The sequence below is a fragment of the Carcharodon carcharias genome, chromosome 18, assembly GCF_017639515.1.
Source record: "Carcharodon carcharias isolate sCarCar2 chromosome 18, sCarCar2.pri, whole genome shotgun sequence".
Taxonomy (NCBI): domain Eukaryota; kingdom Metazoa; phylum Chordata; class Chondrichthyes; order Lamniformes; family Lamnidae; genus Carcharodon; species Carcharodon carcharias.
Window position 1 is genome coordinate 67,869,338 of NC_054484.1, and position 21,009 is coordinate 67,890,346.

The 21,009-nt window shown below is 39.7% G+C and overlaps 1 protein-coding gene across 3 annotated transcripts in view; it reads left to right on the top strand.

Annotated features, from left to right (window-relative positions):
- The window catches only part of arl6 (ADP-ribosylation factor-like 6), a 68,406-nt gene extending 48,450 nt beyond the window's left edge, over nucleotides 1–19,956 (top strand). For 2 of the 3 annotated variants that reach the window (XM_041211865.1, XM_041211867.1), the window contains exons 6-8: nucleotides 11,279–11,408; nucleotides 12,575–12,630; nucleotides 18,199–19,956. In XM_041211865.1, coding sequence (XP_041067799.1) covers nucleotides 11,279–11,408; nucleotides 12,575–12,630; nucleotides 18,199–18,224 — 212 coding nt within the window. In that variant the 3' untranslated portion in view covers nucleotides 18,225–19,956. Of the gene's footprint in view, nucleotides 1–11,278; nucleotides 11,409–12,574; nucleotides 12,631–14,611; nucleotides 14,703–18,198 lie in introns of all 3 variants that reach the window. The other variant, XR_005945890.1, reaches the window with a different exon arrangement.
- The last annotated feature ends 1,053 nt before the right edge of the window (nucleotides 19,957–21,009 follow it).

Genomic DNA, 21,009 nt, shown 5'->3' on the forward strand with positions numbered 1-21,009 from the left:
TTTACACAAGCGAGTAGCAGCAAGTAATAATTTAAAGTTCTAACAACTCGCATTAATGAGCCCACTCACCCCTCTTATCCCACATGTGGATGAGGTTTTTGAAAATGTGGCCTATCCATCTGCCCGTTGTGCCCATGCGACCTCCTGAAAAGCGCATGGGCTGCGCAAAATTGATTTCAGTTGCTTCCCTCAAGGGCCTTAACAGGCCCATTAATTAATGGCAGGCATGCCTCCGAACCCATAGCACGCTTGCCTTCCAGAATATCACTCGTCATTTCACACGCATGAGTGGTGGGCCTGCCCCCACACGCTAACTGCACAATCCTGCCCAATAAGTAGTTTAGTAGTCCACGGCAAATCATCCACAGAAAAAGGGAGCTTTAGAGAGGTACCATCAGACTCTCAAAACAATGGGCAGAACCTTCTGTTCGGCATGCAGGGGCTTACATCCCAACGTCACCACGCATCATTCCGACCTTTAGTTTGGCGGGCGTGCACTGGAGTCGGCTGCGTGCCCGCCGAACTGCCAAAGGCCTGTTAAGGCCATTAATAAATGAATTGAAGTGATTTCCAGGGCTGCCCGTCTAAACTTAAGGTTGGCGGGCAGGCGGAAAGCCCATGTGACCTTCACATTTTCCATGAAACCTCATCCACGGGTGGGATGAGGTTTCATGAAGGATTTATTGGTGAAATAAAAAATGTTATCAAAATTAATAAAATGTCCCAGGTCATATGACATAGCTACTCCTTCCTATCCTCCATACGCATGCGTGAAAGAGCTCAGGCCTCGACTCTCCCTCCTCCCCCCACCTGCACTGGTAGCACTGAGCACCTCTGGGCACACGTCATGCCGGGCAGGCCTTAATTGGCCCGCTCACATAAAATGGCGGCACGCATCCGATCATGACCAGCAATCGGCTCCACGCCCACTCCAGACCGGCCCGCGACTAGACTTTATTTAGTCCTTTTGGGCAGATAAAAAATCTGAGACCTGAAGATTTCAACCAGAGGATGAAGTATTAGTGTTATGGCTTTCCCAGGGAGATCCTCTGAAAGCTCAGTGGCCCATACAAGGTAGTTAAGAGGGTTAAAAAGTAAATGATTTTACAGAAACCCCAGATCACAGGAAAAAGAATTGGCTATGTCACATCAACATGTAAAAAACATACCATCATAGGGAGGAGGATAGGAAGGAGTAGCTATGTCAGGTAGTAAAGAAAGTGGAGGATGAAAGAGTCAGTGAGAGGCCGAAGGCAATTTTAACTCATGAACCAGTGCTGGCTGCCCCCAACTTCACCAACCCTTCAAGGTAGCAATCGATGCCACTGACTTTGGGTGGATGCAGACATATTACAAGATGATGAATCAGGCATAGAAAAGCTAGTAGGGTGCTTTTCTAAAAAGTTAAATCGGCATCGACCATAGAAAAGGAAACCCTGGGATTATTACTGGACTTTGTAGAAAAGTTTAAGACACGGAATGCTAGACTGTTTTAATGGAATTTGCCTTATAACTTGAAGGTTGCCCATATTGCAGGAAAAGATAATGTAATTGCTGATGTGTTATCCAGAATGTAATTTTTGTTAGTCATCAAAAAAGATGACTAGAAATCAAAAGGTCAGAACCTATACAGAGATTCTGTATAAGGAGTGAGTGAGAATGGGTGAGTGCATGTTTAAAATTTTTATATACATGTTTTGTAATGAAACCTATTTGAAAATGGTATTTCATTCCTTAAGGGTGGAGGCATGTGACGAAACTGTTTTTGGAAAATTTGCAGGCTATTGAATTTTGGACATTCTCCCTACTGAGTTATTTTTAAAAGTTTGTAATATTAATTCTGGGCTGTGAATCTTCAAGATAGATGTCCAGTGGGGAACACCTCATGAGGGAAGAGAAACTTGTATATCTAAGTAAACAAAGAAATGCTGTTGCCAGGCTAACGACTCTCGTTGATTGGTTAAAAAGCACCAGGCCTAAGAGAAGTATTCTTTGAACATCTTAGTCTCTAAAAGCGGGCTGTCAGAAAAAGACACTCTTTTTCTCTCTCTCTCTCTGCCCCATCTTTGTGTTACATGCGGTTTAAGGTGAGTAAAATTTTCCTCAGAAACGTCTCCAGAATAAAAAATGTTTTTTTTAAAAGTCTGCAAAGTTGTGATAAGCAAGAGCCATCGAGGATAGTTTCACCAAAAAATTCATCTGAAAGGACTTCCAGACCTGTTATGACCAGAATTCTGTTAGATCAACAGAGTCGGGATCTCTTACAATTTTGTCCTTTTAAAAGAAACGTTCCCATTACTCCAGCCTCTGCAGGCGACAGTGTTTGTTTTGTGTTTATGTGTGATGTGTGAGGGTTCAAATACTTTTTTTATAAAGGGGAAAATCGTTACACCTCAAAACTACAACTCATATGTTAACCAGTTTATTAACTTGTTTTTTAAAAAGTAGTTTGTTTTATAATAAAGGAATTTTTTTGTGTTTACTGAAAGAAGCCTGGTTAGGGTCTTTTTATGCTGGAAATAGCAGTGTCAAAGGTAAATAATTAACAAGTTTTGTGGGAGAATTAAACACTTAAACTATTGCTATGACCTGTGGAGAAGTGGGGCTAGAATTAACTGCGCATTCCTCCCATCATGGTCAATAATACTTGCCCCAGCAAAAGTGTTTGAGTGAGTCCTGTATCTCTTAATATGATTATAGGTTTAGCTGTCTCATTTGAGGGATGAGGGGTTACTTTTCCTCTCAACAAAAATTCTTTATAACTCTCATGTATCTTATTCACTTTCCCTGAACTCCCAGCAGTGTTTGTGGCATGGTTTCACAGCTGCAGTTAACACGACAACTTGATCTGTTGTATTTTCAGTCAAGGCTCCTTTTTCTGAATCGCCTTTACGTACCCCAACAAATCTTATGGATTTCCCGCACATCTTCCAGCAATCTGCACGAACCCATCCCACCTTGTTACAATGGAAACACTTAGACCTTAGAATGTCACTTCCACCCTCAGCACTTCCTTTTTGTCTGTTGAGGAGTTCCTGGAGAATTCCCAGCTGTCCCTTCTCTTCCCTGACTACTTGCCTTCCTTTCACCTTCTCACCTTTTATCCTTCTTGGGTTTATGGGGTGACGGAAAAAGAGTTTAGGTTTATGGACCAGCTCATAATCGTCAGCCATCTCCACTTCCTGTATAACTGTTGCAACCCTCTGGTCTTCAACGTGTGTTCTAACTACTGGAGGGAGTGAATTTTTAAATCCTTCCTGAGAATTATTTCCCCAAGAGCTTCATATGTTGTCTCTACCTTTAATGCCCAACAGTCAAAATTACTTTGCTTTACCTCCTCAAATTCAATATAGATCTGTTTCCTTATGTTTAGAAATTTCTGCCCGTATGCCTCAGGGACTAATTCTTATGCGCTAAAAGTAGCCCTTTTTACTGCATCATAATCTACAGGAACCTCTTCTGAAAGTGAAGCATAAACCTCATGAACTCTACCCACCAACCTATTCTGTAAGAGCAATGTCCAGATTTCTTTTGGTACTTAATTTGCTTAGCTACCTTCTCAAACGAAATAAAGAATGCCTCTACATCCCTTTCCCCAAACTTTGGAAGGGCTCGTACAAATTTAAACATCTCCCCATTGGGCTTCGCGTTGTGGATGGTAGTTTCATCATCAGAATCTTCCTCAGCATCTGAGGCCCCTTGTTGCAAATTCCAGCCTCCTAAGCCAGTATTCCCTTTCTCATTCCTTCTCTCTCTCTCTCTCCTTTGCCTCTCTTTCTTTATCCCTCTCCCTTGCCTGAAATTTCAGTTCCAACTTCTTAAATTCTCTTTCCCTTTCTTCCCTTTCTCTCTTTTCCTTTTGACTCCAATTCAAGTTTTCATGTGCAACTGAATCTTAGCCAATTCGGTTGACTCACCCCTTGGGAAACATGGTCTCTCTGGTATCTCTTCCAATTTCAAAAGCTGCACTATTACCTCAACTATGCCTACTTTCCTCACTGCTATAGTTAATTCTAACTTCAACTCATCCACCAATTCAATTAGCTCAGTCTTGGTTACACTTTGTAAACCAGCCAGGGATACATTTCCATCTTTGAAAAAGTCTTAGCAACTTCCAAAACCATTTTGGTTTACTAATGTGAAAAAATGTGGTGTCTATCCTCTTATTTTTTTATCAATTGTTATTATCCCACGTCCAATCACCTGCTGTCTGCATTTCAAATCCCACAAGAGCCCCCACTCTATGTAACAACTGCGATGGGAGGAATGCGCAGTTTGACTAGCCCCACTACCCCACAGAACACACCATTAGGCTAAAAGTTTGATTTTTCTCACAAAAATGGCCAATTGTTTACCTTTGCTACTGTTATCCAGAATAAAAGCGACTTTAACCAGGCTTCTTTCAACTTTTTTCTTATTCATTCTTAGGATGTGCCCAGATCTTTATTGAGTTCATATTTCACCATCTGCCATGTTGGGATTCACTTTGGCTATGGAGTAGCTCTGGACTGTAAAAAGGCTGCTATCTTTTTTTTCCAAGCAGTTGGTCTTCTTTCTTCTCAAAGCAAAACCAAAACCAACTTTTTAAAAACAGTTTTCCAAGCAAGTTTTTTTTTTTCCCTAGCCGTAAACCACCATGTGACTCCCTTTGTCCATAGTCCATCAGGGTCAAGAGGTTTCCAGCTTCCTGAAAACTGCTTAATTACTTTTTTTTGTAAAATGATGTCTCTTCCAGGAATAGCAATCAGAGTCCCGCATTAACCCTTAAAGAAACAGTGTCTTTTCAAACACTAATTCTTCTGGAATGTTTTTACTCCTTGAAGATGAACCATTTTCTGTGATTAAAGTGTTCATGACATCTCGTACATTGCAGTGTATTAATATAGTTGCAGTGATTGTTTTGGTGTGTTTTAATTTTCCAAAATAAAGGACATAGGACATACAGCAAAGAAACTGGCTATTCAGCCCAATCTATCCTGTCAGTGTTTATGCTCCATTCAAGCCTGTACCTTTCTTTTCTCATCTAAATCTACCATTGTAATTATCTGTCCCCTTCTCCCTCAAACGTTTATCTAACTTTCCCTTAAATGCATCTGCACTATTCACAGAATCACAGAATTGTTACAGCACAGAAGAAGGCTATTAGTCCATCGTATCTGCACCAGTTTTCCAAGTGAACAGTTAATTTAGTGCCATTCTCCTGTTTTCTCTCCGTAACCCTGCAAATTTTTCTTGGTGCTTGGTTTGTTTTTTTTATGGCCTTGCCAAAATATGGTGCAACATTTAGTGATTTGATATATTTATATTTCAAGATTCCTTTGTTCCTCTACTCAACCTAGACTCCCACTTTCCAAGTGTTAAGTGAGCCTTTTTATCCTCAGTCACCTCCGTGCCAAAGTAAACTGACCACAACAGCTTTAAATGATCCAAAGCTTGCGGATGACTGCCGTGCCACTCCGCATCAGATTTGCAAGCCACATCCGATCTCTTAAATTCCGCATATCAGAAACTTGACCTGCCCTTGAAAGTTGCCAAAACAAAATTATATATCAACCCATACCTGGTTAGACAAATGTTCCACCTTCCATATATGTTGAAGGAGAGACCTGAAATATGTTGTGCACTTCCCATACCTGGGCAGCAACCTCTCTCCCAAAAGGTCACCATTGATGATGAGATCCAACACAGGATTAGCTGTGCCAGCTCAGCTTTCTACAGAATGCAGCAGCGAGTGTTTGACAACAAAGACCTCCGCAAGCCGACAAAAGTCCTAATGTACAGAGCAGTTGTCATCACCACATTCCAGTCCTGCAATATGTATCAGCATTGCCTCTGCCATGTCCTCCAGATTCGATGGAAGAACCGCTGAACAAACACTAGTATCCTACTTGAAGCCAGCACCACAAGCACTCAGGTAAAACTCCTGCAAAATCAACTTCAATGTCTGGACACTCTGTCCAAATGGCTGAAAAGTATCTCCCCTGCCAGGTCCTGTTTTCTCAACTCTGAAATGACCAAAATTCCAGGAGGGAAAAAAGACACTCTGAAGCTCTCCTTGAAGCGCGGCAGCATTGACATTAATAACTAGGTGGAGCTTCCTACTAGTTGTTCAAAATGGCGACAACTTGGCTGCATCACTCTGAGTCACAATGTCTTAATGATGAGGCAGAGAGGTGGCAGAGAAGGAAAGGAAAGGAAAAAATCCTGCACTCCGGATTCCACCACCTCCTGGGACGTCCTGCCTCATGTGCCCAAAGATCTGTGGGTTGAGAATTGACCTGTTCAGTCGCATGAAGACCCATGACAGAAACTCATGACCTTGAGTAGATGTCATCCTCGGATCAGTGGTCAGCCGACAACAACTATCAGAGGCTCCGCCTCCTCCAACTGTCGGAGCGGCAGTGTTACTGAAGGCTGTGCCTCTCCAGGGAGGCGGTCATTGAGCAATGCATTGTGATGGAGGAGGAACTGAGACCAATGGGAACTGGTGGGCACCCATGACCTGTGGTGGTGAAGGTCACAGTGGCGCTGAATTTTTATGCATCAGAATCATTCCAGGGAACCGCTTTAGTAAAATGGGATCTTTGGGATGTCCCAGTCTGCATCTCATCACTGCATCGGTGTCACAAATGCCATGTTCAAGAGGGCCAGCCAAAATGTGCAACTTTGTATCAATCCCGATAGCCAGGCTGAAAGAGCTTAGGATTTGGGCCATGGCTGGATACCCCCAGATTGATGGTGTAATCGACTGAATGCTAGTGGCCATCAAAGCTCCCACAGAATAGGCGGCAACCTTCATCAACAGGGAGAGCTTACCCTCGCTGAATGTCCAAATTGTTTGTGACCACAAAGACCACCTCAAGTTCGTGGAAGCTTTGTGGGAGGCTATCATGATGCCTTCGTTCTAAGGTAATGCTGGGTGCAGAAGCTTTTCAGGCTCCCCACATGCCTTCAAGGATGGATCCTAGGCGACAAGGACTACTCACTGAAGATATGTCTCCTTACAACTGTGCGGAATCCCAGCACAGATGCAGAGGAGTGATACAAGAGCTGCCAAAGCGACAACTCAAGTGACCATTGAGCAGGCCCCAGGGCTTCTGGAAATGTGATTCAGTTGCCTTGATAGATCTGGTGGAGCCCCAGTGGGCCTCGCATATCGTGGTGGTGTGTTGTGCTCTGCAGGACCTGGTGATTCAGTGGGAAGAAGCTTTGGACAAGGAGGGTATCCTAGAGCACCATGCCTCCTCCGAGTTTGAAGATTTGGAGGAGCTGCTAACTAGGAGGACCATGACGATGCACCCGAGGAACCACAAGCAAGGCACGATCAAATTTGCTCAAGGGAGGCTCGCAAGTCACTAATACACGTTTCTCATGAGCCTTCCTCAGATGCCCATGTAAATACATTCATCTTCTACCTTCCATAGCCCTGTTGTCCTTTCCATGGATCTCCTTACCATCTTACATCAGGTCATGGCATGCATAATGCATTCAGTTAATACAATGTGGACCTTTCCATCACACTGTTTGCAAGAGCAATTGAATTGTTAATGGTCCAATAGTGCAAAAATGAGTAAAAAATTCAATTTGTGGTGCAGCATGTCAGATTTCATTAATCACAATTAAACTACAAGCTGACATCAAACTACACACAATCACCCAGTGAAGCCTAAGTGCAGCTAGGTGGACTTACTCGCACATTTGTAGGTGCTTATACATGGTTGTCCCTCTGCATTATCAACGGAAGTGGGTGCAGGCTGCTTATCCAAAGAAGACTCCCTAGCTTTCAGTTACCATGGCAGTCATCCTCTCGTTGCCTGAAACGGCTAGGGTCCTGGCATATATGGGGCTGTGCAGCAGCTGCCTCTGTCTTTGCGGCCTCATGAGGCCTTCATGTCACAGACCATAGCACCTTAAGAAGAGCCCCCAGGTGCTTCAGGCAGCTGCTCTACCCTTTAAAGGCACAAATCTCTTCCTGCTCACATGGGGAGCTTGAGCATCTGGCGATAACTCGTACCTCTCTCATACCCATTTTGCCCAGCCATTTCCCCCCAGGGCTCAGTCTGCATACATCTCTGGTATGCAGGATCGTCACTCGATGGAGGATGCCATGTGTGTATCTGCCAGAGACATTGATGCACTCCTGGCCTGGATCGATGCTTATATTGTGCGCACATAGTGTCCACAACTCTGGAAGCTCCACCAGATGTTCACTGCATCTTTTTTGTTACCTTTTTATTGACTGCAGAGGCATGTCATCAGCCTGAAGCTAAGCATCCCAGCCCTTCCAGAGTCCTGCAAGTATGGCCGCAACTGTTACCGCCTCTGCTCAGGGCAAGTCTGTGCTGTGTTTACCACATTGTGCTCCCAATTCTATACATGTAACTGCTCAGCAACTTGAGAGTATCTGTACTGGTGGAGGGTGCAGAGGAACAAAGTGACATTGCATTTCTTGAGTCCTCCGATAATAACTATTATGTGGAAAGTTGTCTGGCAGGCTTAGCAGCTGCCTTGTCTACTTGACCCACGAGAGAGAGAGAGGAGACCTATAAGATGGCACTGTACATTCTAACACATCCTTCTATCTACTCATCCTCTGGAGTTCCATGTGACTAGTGTTGGCCATATAAGTGCTATGCTGATCGCTCACTAGTAGATGTATTGTCCTTATCCATTTGGGAATTCAATGTATAGCAGCTCCACATCTGCCACATCATCAATGATAGGCTGCCCTGCCTCCTAACTCATAAGAACATATGAACAAGGAGCAGGAGTAGGTCATTCAGCCCTTCGAGCCTTCTCTGCCATTTAATAAGATCATGGCTGATCTGATAGTAACCTGAAATCTGCATTATTCAAATATTATGCAAATATTCAAAGACTCTGCTTCCACAACCTTTTCAGGAGGAGCATTCCAAAGCTTCACAACCCTCTGAGTGGAAAAAATTTTGCTTCATCTCTGTTTTAAATTGGCGATCCCTTATTTTTAAACAGTGACCTCTAGTTCTAGATTCTCCCACAAGAGGAAACATCCTCTCCACATCCACACTGTCACGACCCCTCAGGATCTTATATGTTTCAATCATGTCGCCTGTTACTCTTCTAAACTCCAGCAGATACAAACCCAGCCTGTCTAGCCTTTCTTCATAAGACAACCCACCCATTCCAGGTAGTAGTCTGGTAAACTTTTTCTGAACTGCTTCCAACGCATTTATATACTTAAATAAGATGACCAGTACAGTACACAATAGTCCAAATGTGGTCTCACTAGTGCCCTGTACAACTGAAGCATAACCTCCCTAATTTTGTATTCAATTACCCTCACAATAAATGATAACATCCTATTAGCAGTCCTAATCACTTGCTGTACCTGCATACTAGTCTTGTGATTCATGCACTAGGACACCCAGATCCCTCTGCACCTCAGAGCTCTGCAATCTCTCATTATTTAGATAATATACTTTTCTTTTATAAATCTTGCCAAAATAGACAATTTCACATTTTCCCACATTTTACTCTATTTGCCAAATCCTTTCCCACTCACTTAACCTAGCTATATCTTTATGTAGCCTCCTTATGTCCTCTTCACAACTTACATCCTGACCTATCTTCAAGCCATCAGCAAATTTGGCAACCATCCCTTCATCCAAGTCAAATATATAAATTGTAGACAGTTACTGTCCCAGCATAGATCCCTGTGGCACACCACTCGTTACATCTTGCCAACCTGAGAAAGACCCATTTTTGTCTACTCTTGGCTTTCTGTTAGCCAGCCAATCTTCTATTCATGCCAATATGTTATCCCCTATACCATGAGCTTTTATTTTTCACAGTAATCTTTTGATGTGGCATTTTATCAAATGCCTTCTGGAAATCTATAAGTACAGTGCATCCACCAGTTCCCATTTATTCACAGAGCACATTACTTCCTCAAAGAACTATGATCTTGTCATCCATTGACGCCAGGACACCAAGATATAGCATGTTGCATCCAGTCCTTCTTCTCCTCACGCACATTGTAAACTCTCTGCTCCTGCAAGCACATAAATTAACATTGTCACTTGCCCATCATAGATGCACGCCATGCCCATGTTGGTGGCAGCCTCACTGTCCTTTATGGCACCTCAGGGATGCTTGCTGCATGTGACCATTCAGCATTGGCAGTGCATGGGGTCAATTCTGAATAACCAGTGTCTTCCACAGAGAGGCTGATAGCCAATGCTGCTGCTTGGGCATTGATGTAGACTGGTTGGGCAACCCCTTCTCCAATTTCATATTTATCTTTCATGACATTTAAGGTTATGATCTTAATTTTATGCGCTGCACTCACCTTGTAAGTGAATCAGTTCATAGATCATCTTCCTGCATTGCAACCACATACATGGGATCACCCCAAGACAGTTCACTACCTCCGCGATCTCCAGCCATGTCTGTCTAACCGGCCTCCTCGCTCAGCCCTCCCTGAGGGGAAAAACTTCTTTTTCCCCTCCATACCCTTGCCACCAGGAGGAGCACGTCCAGGAGGCATCAGAAAACCTGACCACTACCCTTGTTCTGGCTGCTGTCATTTCCTGAACACACCAGTTGTCCGGCCTCTGTCTCAATGTTCACTGCTTCTGCCTTTCAGTTCTTTACTGACTGCCTTTTAAATATGGCATGTAATATAATCCAGCACTTCCCCTGGCTGCACCATCTAACTGGTGGATTCCCTTGCCTGCCAGCCATTAATTGGAAAGCCCCAACAATATTACTTTTTCACTTCTTTCCTGCTGTCCATGCAGCCACACCATCCACTTCACATCCCAACATCTGGACTTTATTGCTGCCAGCAAAATCTCGCCCATGCTCTTTTAGGACAAACTGGTGAATCTTAACATATTTACTAATAAATGTATTATATATTTAGATATTGGTTCAAGCTTACAGTAATTGTCTAGAATGCAATTGTGCTGCATTAAAAACTTATTACAAATGAAAACCAAAGAATTAAGAGGCAAAAAAATGATTTTTATCATCTGATTTTACATAACTGTCAGTTGAAGCACCTGCTAAAGTGATTATTCCCTATTATAGTCCAGAAAGTAAATATGAATTCCAGTCGAAGCTGTATTAAAATATCTTTGACTGTAGAATTGCTGCTTTTGTGTGTAATTAAACCCTGAGTAGCTTTACGTACCATTTGCCAAGGTCATTAGCTGTACTGCCCATCTCTTCATTGTATGTAGTTGAAGCAAAATATATCTTGGCTTTATTAACTTTAAAACACTGATTTTGCTTTCAGACATTAAACACAGACGAATTCCAATTTTATTTTTTGCAAACAAGATGGACCTCAGAGATGCTTTGTCATCTGTAAAGGTTTCCCAGATGTTGTCTTTAGAAAATATTAAAGATAAGGCATGGCATATTTGGTAAGTAGAATTGCAACCTATTTATTTTAACATGTTTGTTTCTCTACGATTATGTAGTGCTACATAAAGATTATTACTTACTGAATGCTAGTAGGATTATGTTTTAAGTGGATACCTTCAGCTCTATCCTTATTATCCTTATCTATAATTAAAGAAACATCTGGTGTTAGATCTAGTCATGTGCCCAAATATCCTAAGGACAGTTGACATTTCAAGTAAATACCATGGCTAAGGGTCAGATATGTTTTAAATTGGACAGCCTGTCAGTATGGTGCAGAATTAATGCTTTACCACCAGATGTCAGCACAGCATGTAAATACTGTCACATTTTAAAAAGATGTGCTATTGCATCCAGGGCCAGAACTGCATGTATTTTCATTCCATATTGATTCCTGAAAATTGCACATGAGAATTCAAATGGTCTCCAGTTTTAGACTTGACAGCAAAATATCTATGTTATGATTCTAGGAATGCTCCTTTTGTGTGTAACTGTACCCTGGGTAGCTACATATTATTTGTCAGAGTTATTAATGGTACTGCCCATCTTTTCATAGTATGTAGTTGGAGCAAAGTAAATTTTAGCATTATTAGCTTTTAAAAAAAAAACAATTTTTGCTTTCAAACATTTAACGCCAGTGAATTGATATCATCTTGAAGTTTTATTTTTTGGGTGCAGTTTCTGCTTTCTTCTAAAGTTGTTAAGGAATAATAACCTATATGTCAGGTTACAAAATTTCCTATTTTTCTTTTCTGCATGATAAAATGTTTCCCATAAGACTGCTGCAGAAACAAAAATGCCATTGAAAGTATAGTGTGAAAATATAAAATGGTGCGATAATATAAACTGGTGTGATTCATTTTGTATTATACTTCCTAAGGAATCAAAACAATATGTGATGCTCACAACTTTTGATTTTAAAAGACGTGTACCTGCAGCAAGTATATATCAGAAAATTGCAGGGTGTTCCCCCTAATTTGCTCTCAATTTAATGATTTTCAGATATCTCCTAAGGTTTGAAGCTCCCTGCCAGGACTGTGATTTAGTAAAATAGGTTCTGCAGTATATATTCCTGGAAACTGCTTTGAACAAGCACATGTTGGGTGAAGTGGCCACAATGTATTTTTTTGTAGTCTGTTTGACGATGCTCATTTTGATCTTTTCTCAGTGCCAGTGATGCTGTAAAAGGAGAAGGACTACAAGAAGGTGTCGACTGGCTCCAAGGTATAATTAGCTGGACACTGTTGCTTTTAACTCTCTCCATTTTACCTTAGAAAATATCTTGCGTAGCAAACTTCATTCATTCATTTATTTCCGTCCTTTCCTTATATTTGCATTGTTTTTTTTTTTAGTTTTCCTGTTCTCTGGCCCCAGACCAGTTTACAGTAGCACTTTGACCTTTCTAGGTAGCATATGTCGTTATTTCCATTTAGGATTCTGTGCTGATGAATGTATATCCATAGACAAACCAACAGTACAAAATAAATTAAACAATGATAAAAGTGTATGTGACTTTTAAGAAAACCTTGACCTATTTCATTATTGGGAAATTAGTTCTGAACTACAAAAGCAAGTAAATTGTTACTAGATTATAGATTTTGATTGGCTGAAAAGAAGCAAAAGCTTGCATTTATAAAGTGCCATGTTACCACTTAGAAACGTCTGATTCACATGACAATGAATTACTTTGAAGTGCCATCACTCATTTGTAGACAAACAGAGACATGAGATGAATGATTAATTAGTCTATTTTTGATGGTTACAGTTTAGGGAAAAATGTTAGCTAGGAAAACTCAGCTTTTCTTCATATTATGCCATAAAATTGTTGACATCTACCTAAAACACTGGAACTCCCAGTTGGGTGTCTTTTAATATCTCATTCAAAGAACTATATCTGCAAAATGCAGATTCCATGAGTAGTATACTGATATATCAACCTGGGTTACATGCTGAAGTCCTAGAGTAGGGTTGAAACCCTGCAACCTAACGACTTGGAGATGAGAATGCTACCAAGCTGACAGAAAACGCTATAAAATGTACAGTAGACACCGTCTTCCAACCAACAGTTCAGTATCAATATACCGCTCAGAAGCAATGCAAAATAAATTCAGAAATATTAATAATTTGGTTTAGGCTGCAGCAGAAGATTTAAATTTTGGTAACCAACCTTATTGAGTGACAAAATTATTCTAATCTGCTTAATTATACTCCTGCATATGCTGGGAATTGGAAACTAAAAATACTTTGCCTTTTGTGCAGTATAGAAAAGTGACCAATTGGGCAAGAGAAAATAAATTAACTCTTTCCAAAATGGTGCAATTCCTGCTGTACTGTAACTTTAGTTTCTGTGACATTTTCCACAGTAGACGCATTTAAAGCTTATCATGCTGGCCAGTTTTACTTGGAAGTTAAAACTTAAAAAAAACATGTTTTAAAATTAAACATGCAGAATAATAAATAGGTAATATAGAATTAAAGAAAAGTGAAACGGTTGTTGAAATTATGTCATGTAACAAAATTAAAACTTGAGTTAATTGTACATGTATTCTAAACTTCATGATGGCAACACTGCATTTAACTCCAATATTGGAATATTAGCAAAATTTTGGAATAATTAGTATTCTGAATGTTTTGCTGTAATAGGAGAAAGCAGTGAGAGCAGTTTCCGAGAACAATAATATGTCCAAATGGAGATGTACTGTTCATGTAGCTAATAAGATTATCAACATTATTCATATTTATATGTAGCCTACAAATGGTCAAGAATAAATTATAGACAGTTATCCAGAGAGACAAACTACTTTATTCAGTGAAACACATCTATTGTATAATCTACAGTGGAATTGAAAGCAACTATGGAAGATACAGTGCCTTAGCTGAACCCAGCTTCTTAACCAAATAAGGACCTATACAAGGCAGGAAAGCAGTGAGGGAAATGTCTAAAGTCTTTCTCTTTAATGTAATAAATATGTTTGAAGCAACAATATGGAAATTTTATTTTTTACATGTCTGCTAAGAAACATCCACATCTTGCGTGGTGTAAATTTCTACACTTTTCTAAAATTATTTCTACAATGATCTATAAAATTAGGATGTTGAATGTTAGAAACTATAATTAGAATAATTGAGAAAATGCATAACAATTTTTAATTGTATTCTTTTAAGAATTTGATATTAAACCTAATTTTATCTTCATTATGTGCAGAAATGCCACTGTAATCATCTGATGAATAATTACAGCAAGCCATAGCAAATAAAAAATCAACCACTAGGTGTCAGGCATATTTTGACTACAGGTACTATAGTTTTATATGGTTAAACCAAACATTTCCTGTCTCTTTGTTCTGACGGATATACATTCTTTTGTTTAATTTCTTTCCCCCTCTTTCAACTTATTTTATTTTTAAATCAGATAGTTTCCAAGAAAATATTTTGATTCAGAATATAGCTGGGAGATGATTATACAGTTGGTTAAAGCAGTGTCTTGTAAACCTTACATGGATTACTTTATTGTTACAAGTCCAAATTATTGTTAGGTGGTGATAAGGAGTGAAATATATTTGCAGGACACCTCGGTGTCAAAGTGGTTAAAACACTCCCCTTTCAGCTCCCAGATCTCCGAATCTGAATACAGCACAAATTAAAGTTCTTTTTATGTGTGCTCCGTAAGATCCCCAAGAAAAATGACTTTGGGCCATCTCAATCCAATTCCTAATGGCCATGAGTCAACAGCACAAAGCTGTAGTCTTAATTCCTACCAGTTGGAAAGGCCACACAGGTAGCTGATGTGCAGTATAGTGATATTAATGCATGGTAGTAGAAATGATTTCCTTAGTGTGTAATTAATGCACATTGGGCCATGATGGGATTTTTACACTGTTATTCAAGTACTCTCAGGGCTGGTAACATCAGTCAGATGTAGTATAATGATCCCACTACTCTGGCCCAACAGTGTGCAATAATTACATTTCGTATTCCCTGCAGGCCACATCTGAGGTAATATTTTATCTATATTATACTCTGGCAATACAATGTTTCAAAAGTATGTTCATATTGTTTTGCTAATGTCACTTTATATCCACTTTATCTTCAGACTAACTTGTAGCTTACTTCATTACTCAGTTTATAGCAATGAGATTCTAATTCCTGTTGATATCTCAAATGGATTCAAATATGACCTGTTATGAAAACAGTCAATTCACTACCTTATAACTGGTTGTCTAATACTTAAAAAATTTGATTGTGGTCTAGTGCCTTTTATATGCTGCAGAATTTTTGACAATAAATTGTTGCTATTGAAGAAGATTGCTGAGTTTTAAAAAAGCACATCAGACACTAATTTGTTTAATCTTTTATATAATGGTGCCTCTCAAGTGGTGGTGGAAGTAGATTCAATGCTAACTTTCAAAAGAAAATTGGATAAATGCTTGAAGAAGAAAGATCTGAGGAATAGGGAAAAAGTAGGAGTGGGGCTAATTGAATAGCTCGTTCAAAGAGGCACAGTAGGCCAAGTGACTTCTGATCTGTATCATTCTACAGATAGAATCTCAGATTTTATGAAGTACAGAAAGCGAGTTTCATTAAAGAGATCAAATGTCTCTGACACACTCATTGGTTATTTGTGGTTCTTTTTGCTGCTTTAATTTGTTTTAGATGCAGCACCACTATCTGCCATTCATTGTGAAGCCAAATGAATTGCACTCCCCAGAAAAAATAAATATCTCTTTAGATCTGACGAAACCAATTACAAATTCCGACAGATGAAATGGATAAGACTGGGAAATGTCTTCAGTTATGTGGATAGATTGGAGAAGCTGGGGCTGTTTTCTTTGGAGAAGGTAAGGTTAAGAGGAAATTAAGAGGTGTTCAAATTATGAGGCGTCTAGACAGAACAGGTAGAGAGAAATTTCCCTTGACAGCAGAATCACTGATATATGATGATTGCCAAAAAAAAACAATAGCAGCGAGTGGCTAGGATAATTATTTTGAGAGAAAGTTTGCAGGACTATGGGGAAAAGGAGGAGCGGGACGAGCTGAGTTGCTCTTTCAGAGAGCAGACACGGGCATGATGGGCCAACTGGCCTCCTTCTGCACTAACCATTCTATGTCAATTTTAGCTATCGAGCTTCCTATTGTTCAGCAACTCTGTCCAACAAATAGCTGAAGCACAAAACCAAGACTGTCTTGAGTTCCTTTCCCACAGTTTCGATCAGGGTGGCAGTAAAGACACTACAATTGCCCTCAATGCTTTGAATTATGGAAGTTGGAATATGTCTAGATTCCAGAGACTTCTGCCAAAAATATGTGTAATTGGACATCAGATGAAGGTGGGATCAGGCTTGGCAGTGACACCTCACAATTCAAGTGTGTCAGCACTCCCTGGAGGCTTAGACGTGAATAATAGCCACTTGGATGAGTTATTGAAGGGCAAGTCTACTCATGGGGTTGATTTCCATCAAGGAATCAGCACATTATGGAGCAGAAGGGAGGAAGAAAATACCTATTAAAATCTGTTTTGCCACTAGGCAAGGAAGTAGGATTTCAAATCACACTTTCCACCACCTCTCCTGCTATCCTAGCTGAACAGAATAAGATGTGGGATGTTGGTAAGATGCTGCCTTTCTACATCTTCACCTACATTTGTTAAAATAACTCAAAACTGTTTCACATAGCTGTTACAAATTTGTTAACTGAATTTGTGTTTTATGATTTTGAACTTTTTCTGTTACATCATGCTTTTCTGACAAGTGGTATGGTACTTCAACATCCTATTTTAATGAAACCTCTGACCCTGGGAAAAATAACAATGGTAGTTGTTTGTTCATGAAAAGTAACCTGCCTGTGTGTTATTATGAAAGAATCTACAGTACTGCCCGGTTATCTTTCAGCCTTTGGACCCTGGATGGAAGTGAATATGCATTACAGGAAAACAGAACAAGTGAAAATAAAAACCTGAGCCCTTTTTTGTTTTGTTGTGACATTTGGCTAATTTAGGTGCCAAGCCGTAAAATAGAATGCTTCAGTTTAGGGCAACTAGTGAGCACAGCCAGCACTTCCAGGTCAAATATTGGGCAGTAACCCAGATGGCCACCAACGTTCCTTCTGCATAGGTCCATCAACATTCTATAAATCTAACTTTAGAAAAGAACATCCTAGCCCATCAATGTGATTTTTCTTTCAATTTATCATGGACTCATCTTCGTAGCTTCTATTAAAACAAGACTACCCATCTATCAAATTGAGCTGCTTTTTGTTTGAGACCAACAGAGATTTTCATTTCCTGAGTAGGTGTTAGAGTCAAGCCTTGGCCCTAGCAATGGTGAAAGCAGTGCTCTAAACCAGTGTGTGCCCACGCTACATTTTGGTTCCATCTTATTTTTTAAACTCCTGTTTAAGAATGCAACGTCATTGTGAATGGATACTAAACAGTTTGTGCCACGACAATCTATTCGTGTCTCTGGCATCATTTTCCTACACAATTTCTCCAGTCTTGGCCTGGCGCCTGCTTACTTTGGGAGTTTCCCTCCTGTATCATTATTCCAGCCTCAAACTTAATATTTGGCTTGTGAGTTTGTTATTTTTTCTGATAACATAAAGCAGTTACTTCCATACGTATTTGTCCATAATGGAATAACCAATAATTCTACAATTATTGACTCCACTTAAGATGTGACAGTCACATTTTTTAGTGAGTATGTATGATTATAGTAGAGCCCTGCTAATTCTATCAGAAAAAGCATCCCCTTTCCTGCTTGCATCAAGATTATTGATTTTGTGTTATTGATTCACCAGATCAAATCAAAGCAATGAAGGTATGAAGACCTCTGATAAGAGATGCTGAAGAATGTGATTTGGCACAGCTCGAGAGTTGAACATTGTACCAAATATATCTCATCATGTTGAGGACCAAACTTTAATTTATCTCTCTTTTAAATTGTATGCTTAAGAAAGCAAAATAATGTACATAGGAGTCAAAATAATAATGTAGTATTTTTGTAATGCTAGGGTACAGTGTAGGTTTTACTTAGAACAGTAAGGAATTATTTAAAGTTGTAATGGTCTGGAAAAAGTATGCAATGAGAATTTAATGTCACAGTTTTCTAGAAACATCAAATGTATTACTTGCATAAAGAGTCTTGAATCGGGGCTCACTGCTGGCTAGCTTGCTCCAGACACGTTTAACTGAGATGGAGTGGCCTCATGCATTCTGAAGCAACATCTTTCTAAGTAGCATGAGCAACAAGTTCAGACTGGTCCCAGAGTCACTCTGCAATTGTTAGATGCTTGGCAACCACACTACAAGCCAATGTCAGGTTGATCTAAAATTGGAACACTCTTTGTTTAGTACAGAGCAGCACAAGGATATTTTCCATTGGATTAGGCTAGAGGGGAAGGAGAACAAATTGTAGCTCTTAATGCAGGTAATAAATCTGATGATTTTACAAGATGTCAGATCAGAGTACTTGGAATGAAAGTGGAAGTCCCCATCCAGACTTAGTGCATCCTTTACAGACATGTTCAGAAAAATGTGTATTTTCAAAACATGAACCTTTTTGTCAATTGCATGGCCCAGATTGTGTTGTTGTACTGATGACGAAACTGTCAGTGTTCTCTGTCATTACCATCCTGTGAAACTGACAGCAACTTCTGGTGTTCACACATGTGCAATTAAACTTGGAATCCAAAAGCTGCTCTGTGATTCCCTGCTCATCCACAGGAGTGCACTGTTTAAGTTCCTGCAAACAGCAGTCATTTAGAAATCACTGAACTGACAAGACCTTGCTGTAATATCACTGTTTAAAAACCCTGAAAGTGTCATGCCTTGTTAATGAGGTGCAACTTGCATTTTAACAGTGTACTAAATCATAACTACTGGTGAAGGAGCTCTTGCTCCAGAAAATTAATTTTATCTTTCTGCAATGTCAAATGTTTCCATCATGGCAAAATTCAGTAGTTTTTCATTAGTAATTCTGATATTTCAACTAATCTTTAAGTCCCAAGTTTTAGTTTGCTCTCTGTAAAATTTATAATAAGTGAAGGTTTATCAGTACATTTTACTTCCTACATTCTGGTCTGTGGGAATTCCTCAGCGTGATTGACTGCTTACCCTGCTTGATGATATCAGTGTTACTGGACACTTGGAGATCCCCTTGACTTGACGCCAGGCAAAAGGAGAAATCCATGCTTTGTTGGCAACTTTCGTTGAGGTCATAGGAGAGTGTCGCTTCACCGCTGACCACAAAATCTGGGCTGTTAATTGTGTAGATGATGACAAAGACAAACTTTACTTGTAAACATGACAGTATTTTCCTTTCTTCATATGTTTTGTTAAGTCACCCAAACAAAATGCATTTTTTGCATGTTTCATTTTTGCAGTTCACCTAGATTAAGAAGTTAATAAGTTTTGAGAGGGTTCTAATTGTATTTGCTTAGATTATTACTGATCACGGTTAAGTAGGTGTTATAGAAGGATGAAATCATATTGGCTAAAGGGCCATTTTTTGATTTGAGCCTATCTTGTGAACTGAAAATAAAGTAAAACAAATCAAATGGTGGTATTTAGTTTCTTTTGGAATCTTCAGATATCAAGAAGTAATTGAAAGTCTTCAATCTCCTGAAGTGTTCTACTTTATCACATGACAACTATTTTCCCACAGTGGGTGGGTGGGGGGAAGAGTCCCTCTTTTAAAGGCAGTTAGTGCCCAATTGAGGGACCTGGCATCTGGAAAGGGAGTGGTCGCTGTCCTCTAACCGATGTTTTAAACTCCAGTCCATTAGCCCAGTTAAGATTATTTAAATGCTATTCATTAGGTCAAATTTTTTATGTCTGATGATGTGTTCTGCTGTGAATAATAAACTACTGCACACTCAACTTTGTCAGTTTACAAAGCGAAAGTATTTAGCAGAAAAGTTTTTGGTTCAGTGCTGCTATCTCAGTATTTGTAGTGTCAGGTTATTCACTTTGGTAGTAATAGAAAAGCAGAATATTTTTTAAAATGTAAGAAACATCTAAAGATTGATGTTCAAATAGACATGGGTGTACTCATACAAGGAACACAAAGTTTGCATGCAGTTACAACAGGTTATTTTTTCACTGACTGTGGAATCTAGAACAAAGGGATACACCTTCAGGATAAGAGATTGATCATTTAGGACAGATGGGGAGAATTTTCTTCACTGATAGAGTTATGAATCTTTGGAATTTTCTACCTCAGATAGTTGTGGGTGCTCCATTGGTGAGTGTTTCAAGTCTGAGAAATTTTTGATTTCTCATAGATTCAGTAGATTTACCCCCATTGTATTTGCCTTTCCCTACAAGTCTTGCCATACACACTACTGAATCATGCTCTGGTTAAATGTCTGCCATTGCTTATCAACTGACCTTCCCCTTAGTCTATTTTCACAGCCCACTTTAGACAACCCTTTCTTCATACCTCTGCAATTGCTCTTACTTAAGTTGAAGACACTGGGTTGAAACCCAAGTTTCTCGCCCTCAAACTGAATTAGAAATTGTATCATGTTGTGATCACTACCCCCTAGAGGGTCCTTAACTATGAGATCTCTTATTAATCCCACCTCATTACACATTAATAGATCTAAAAT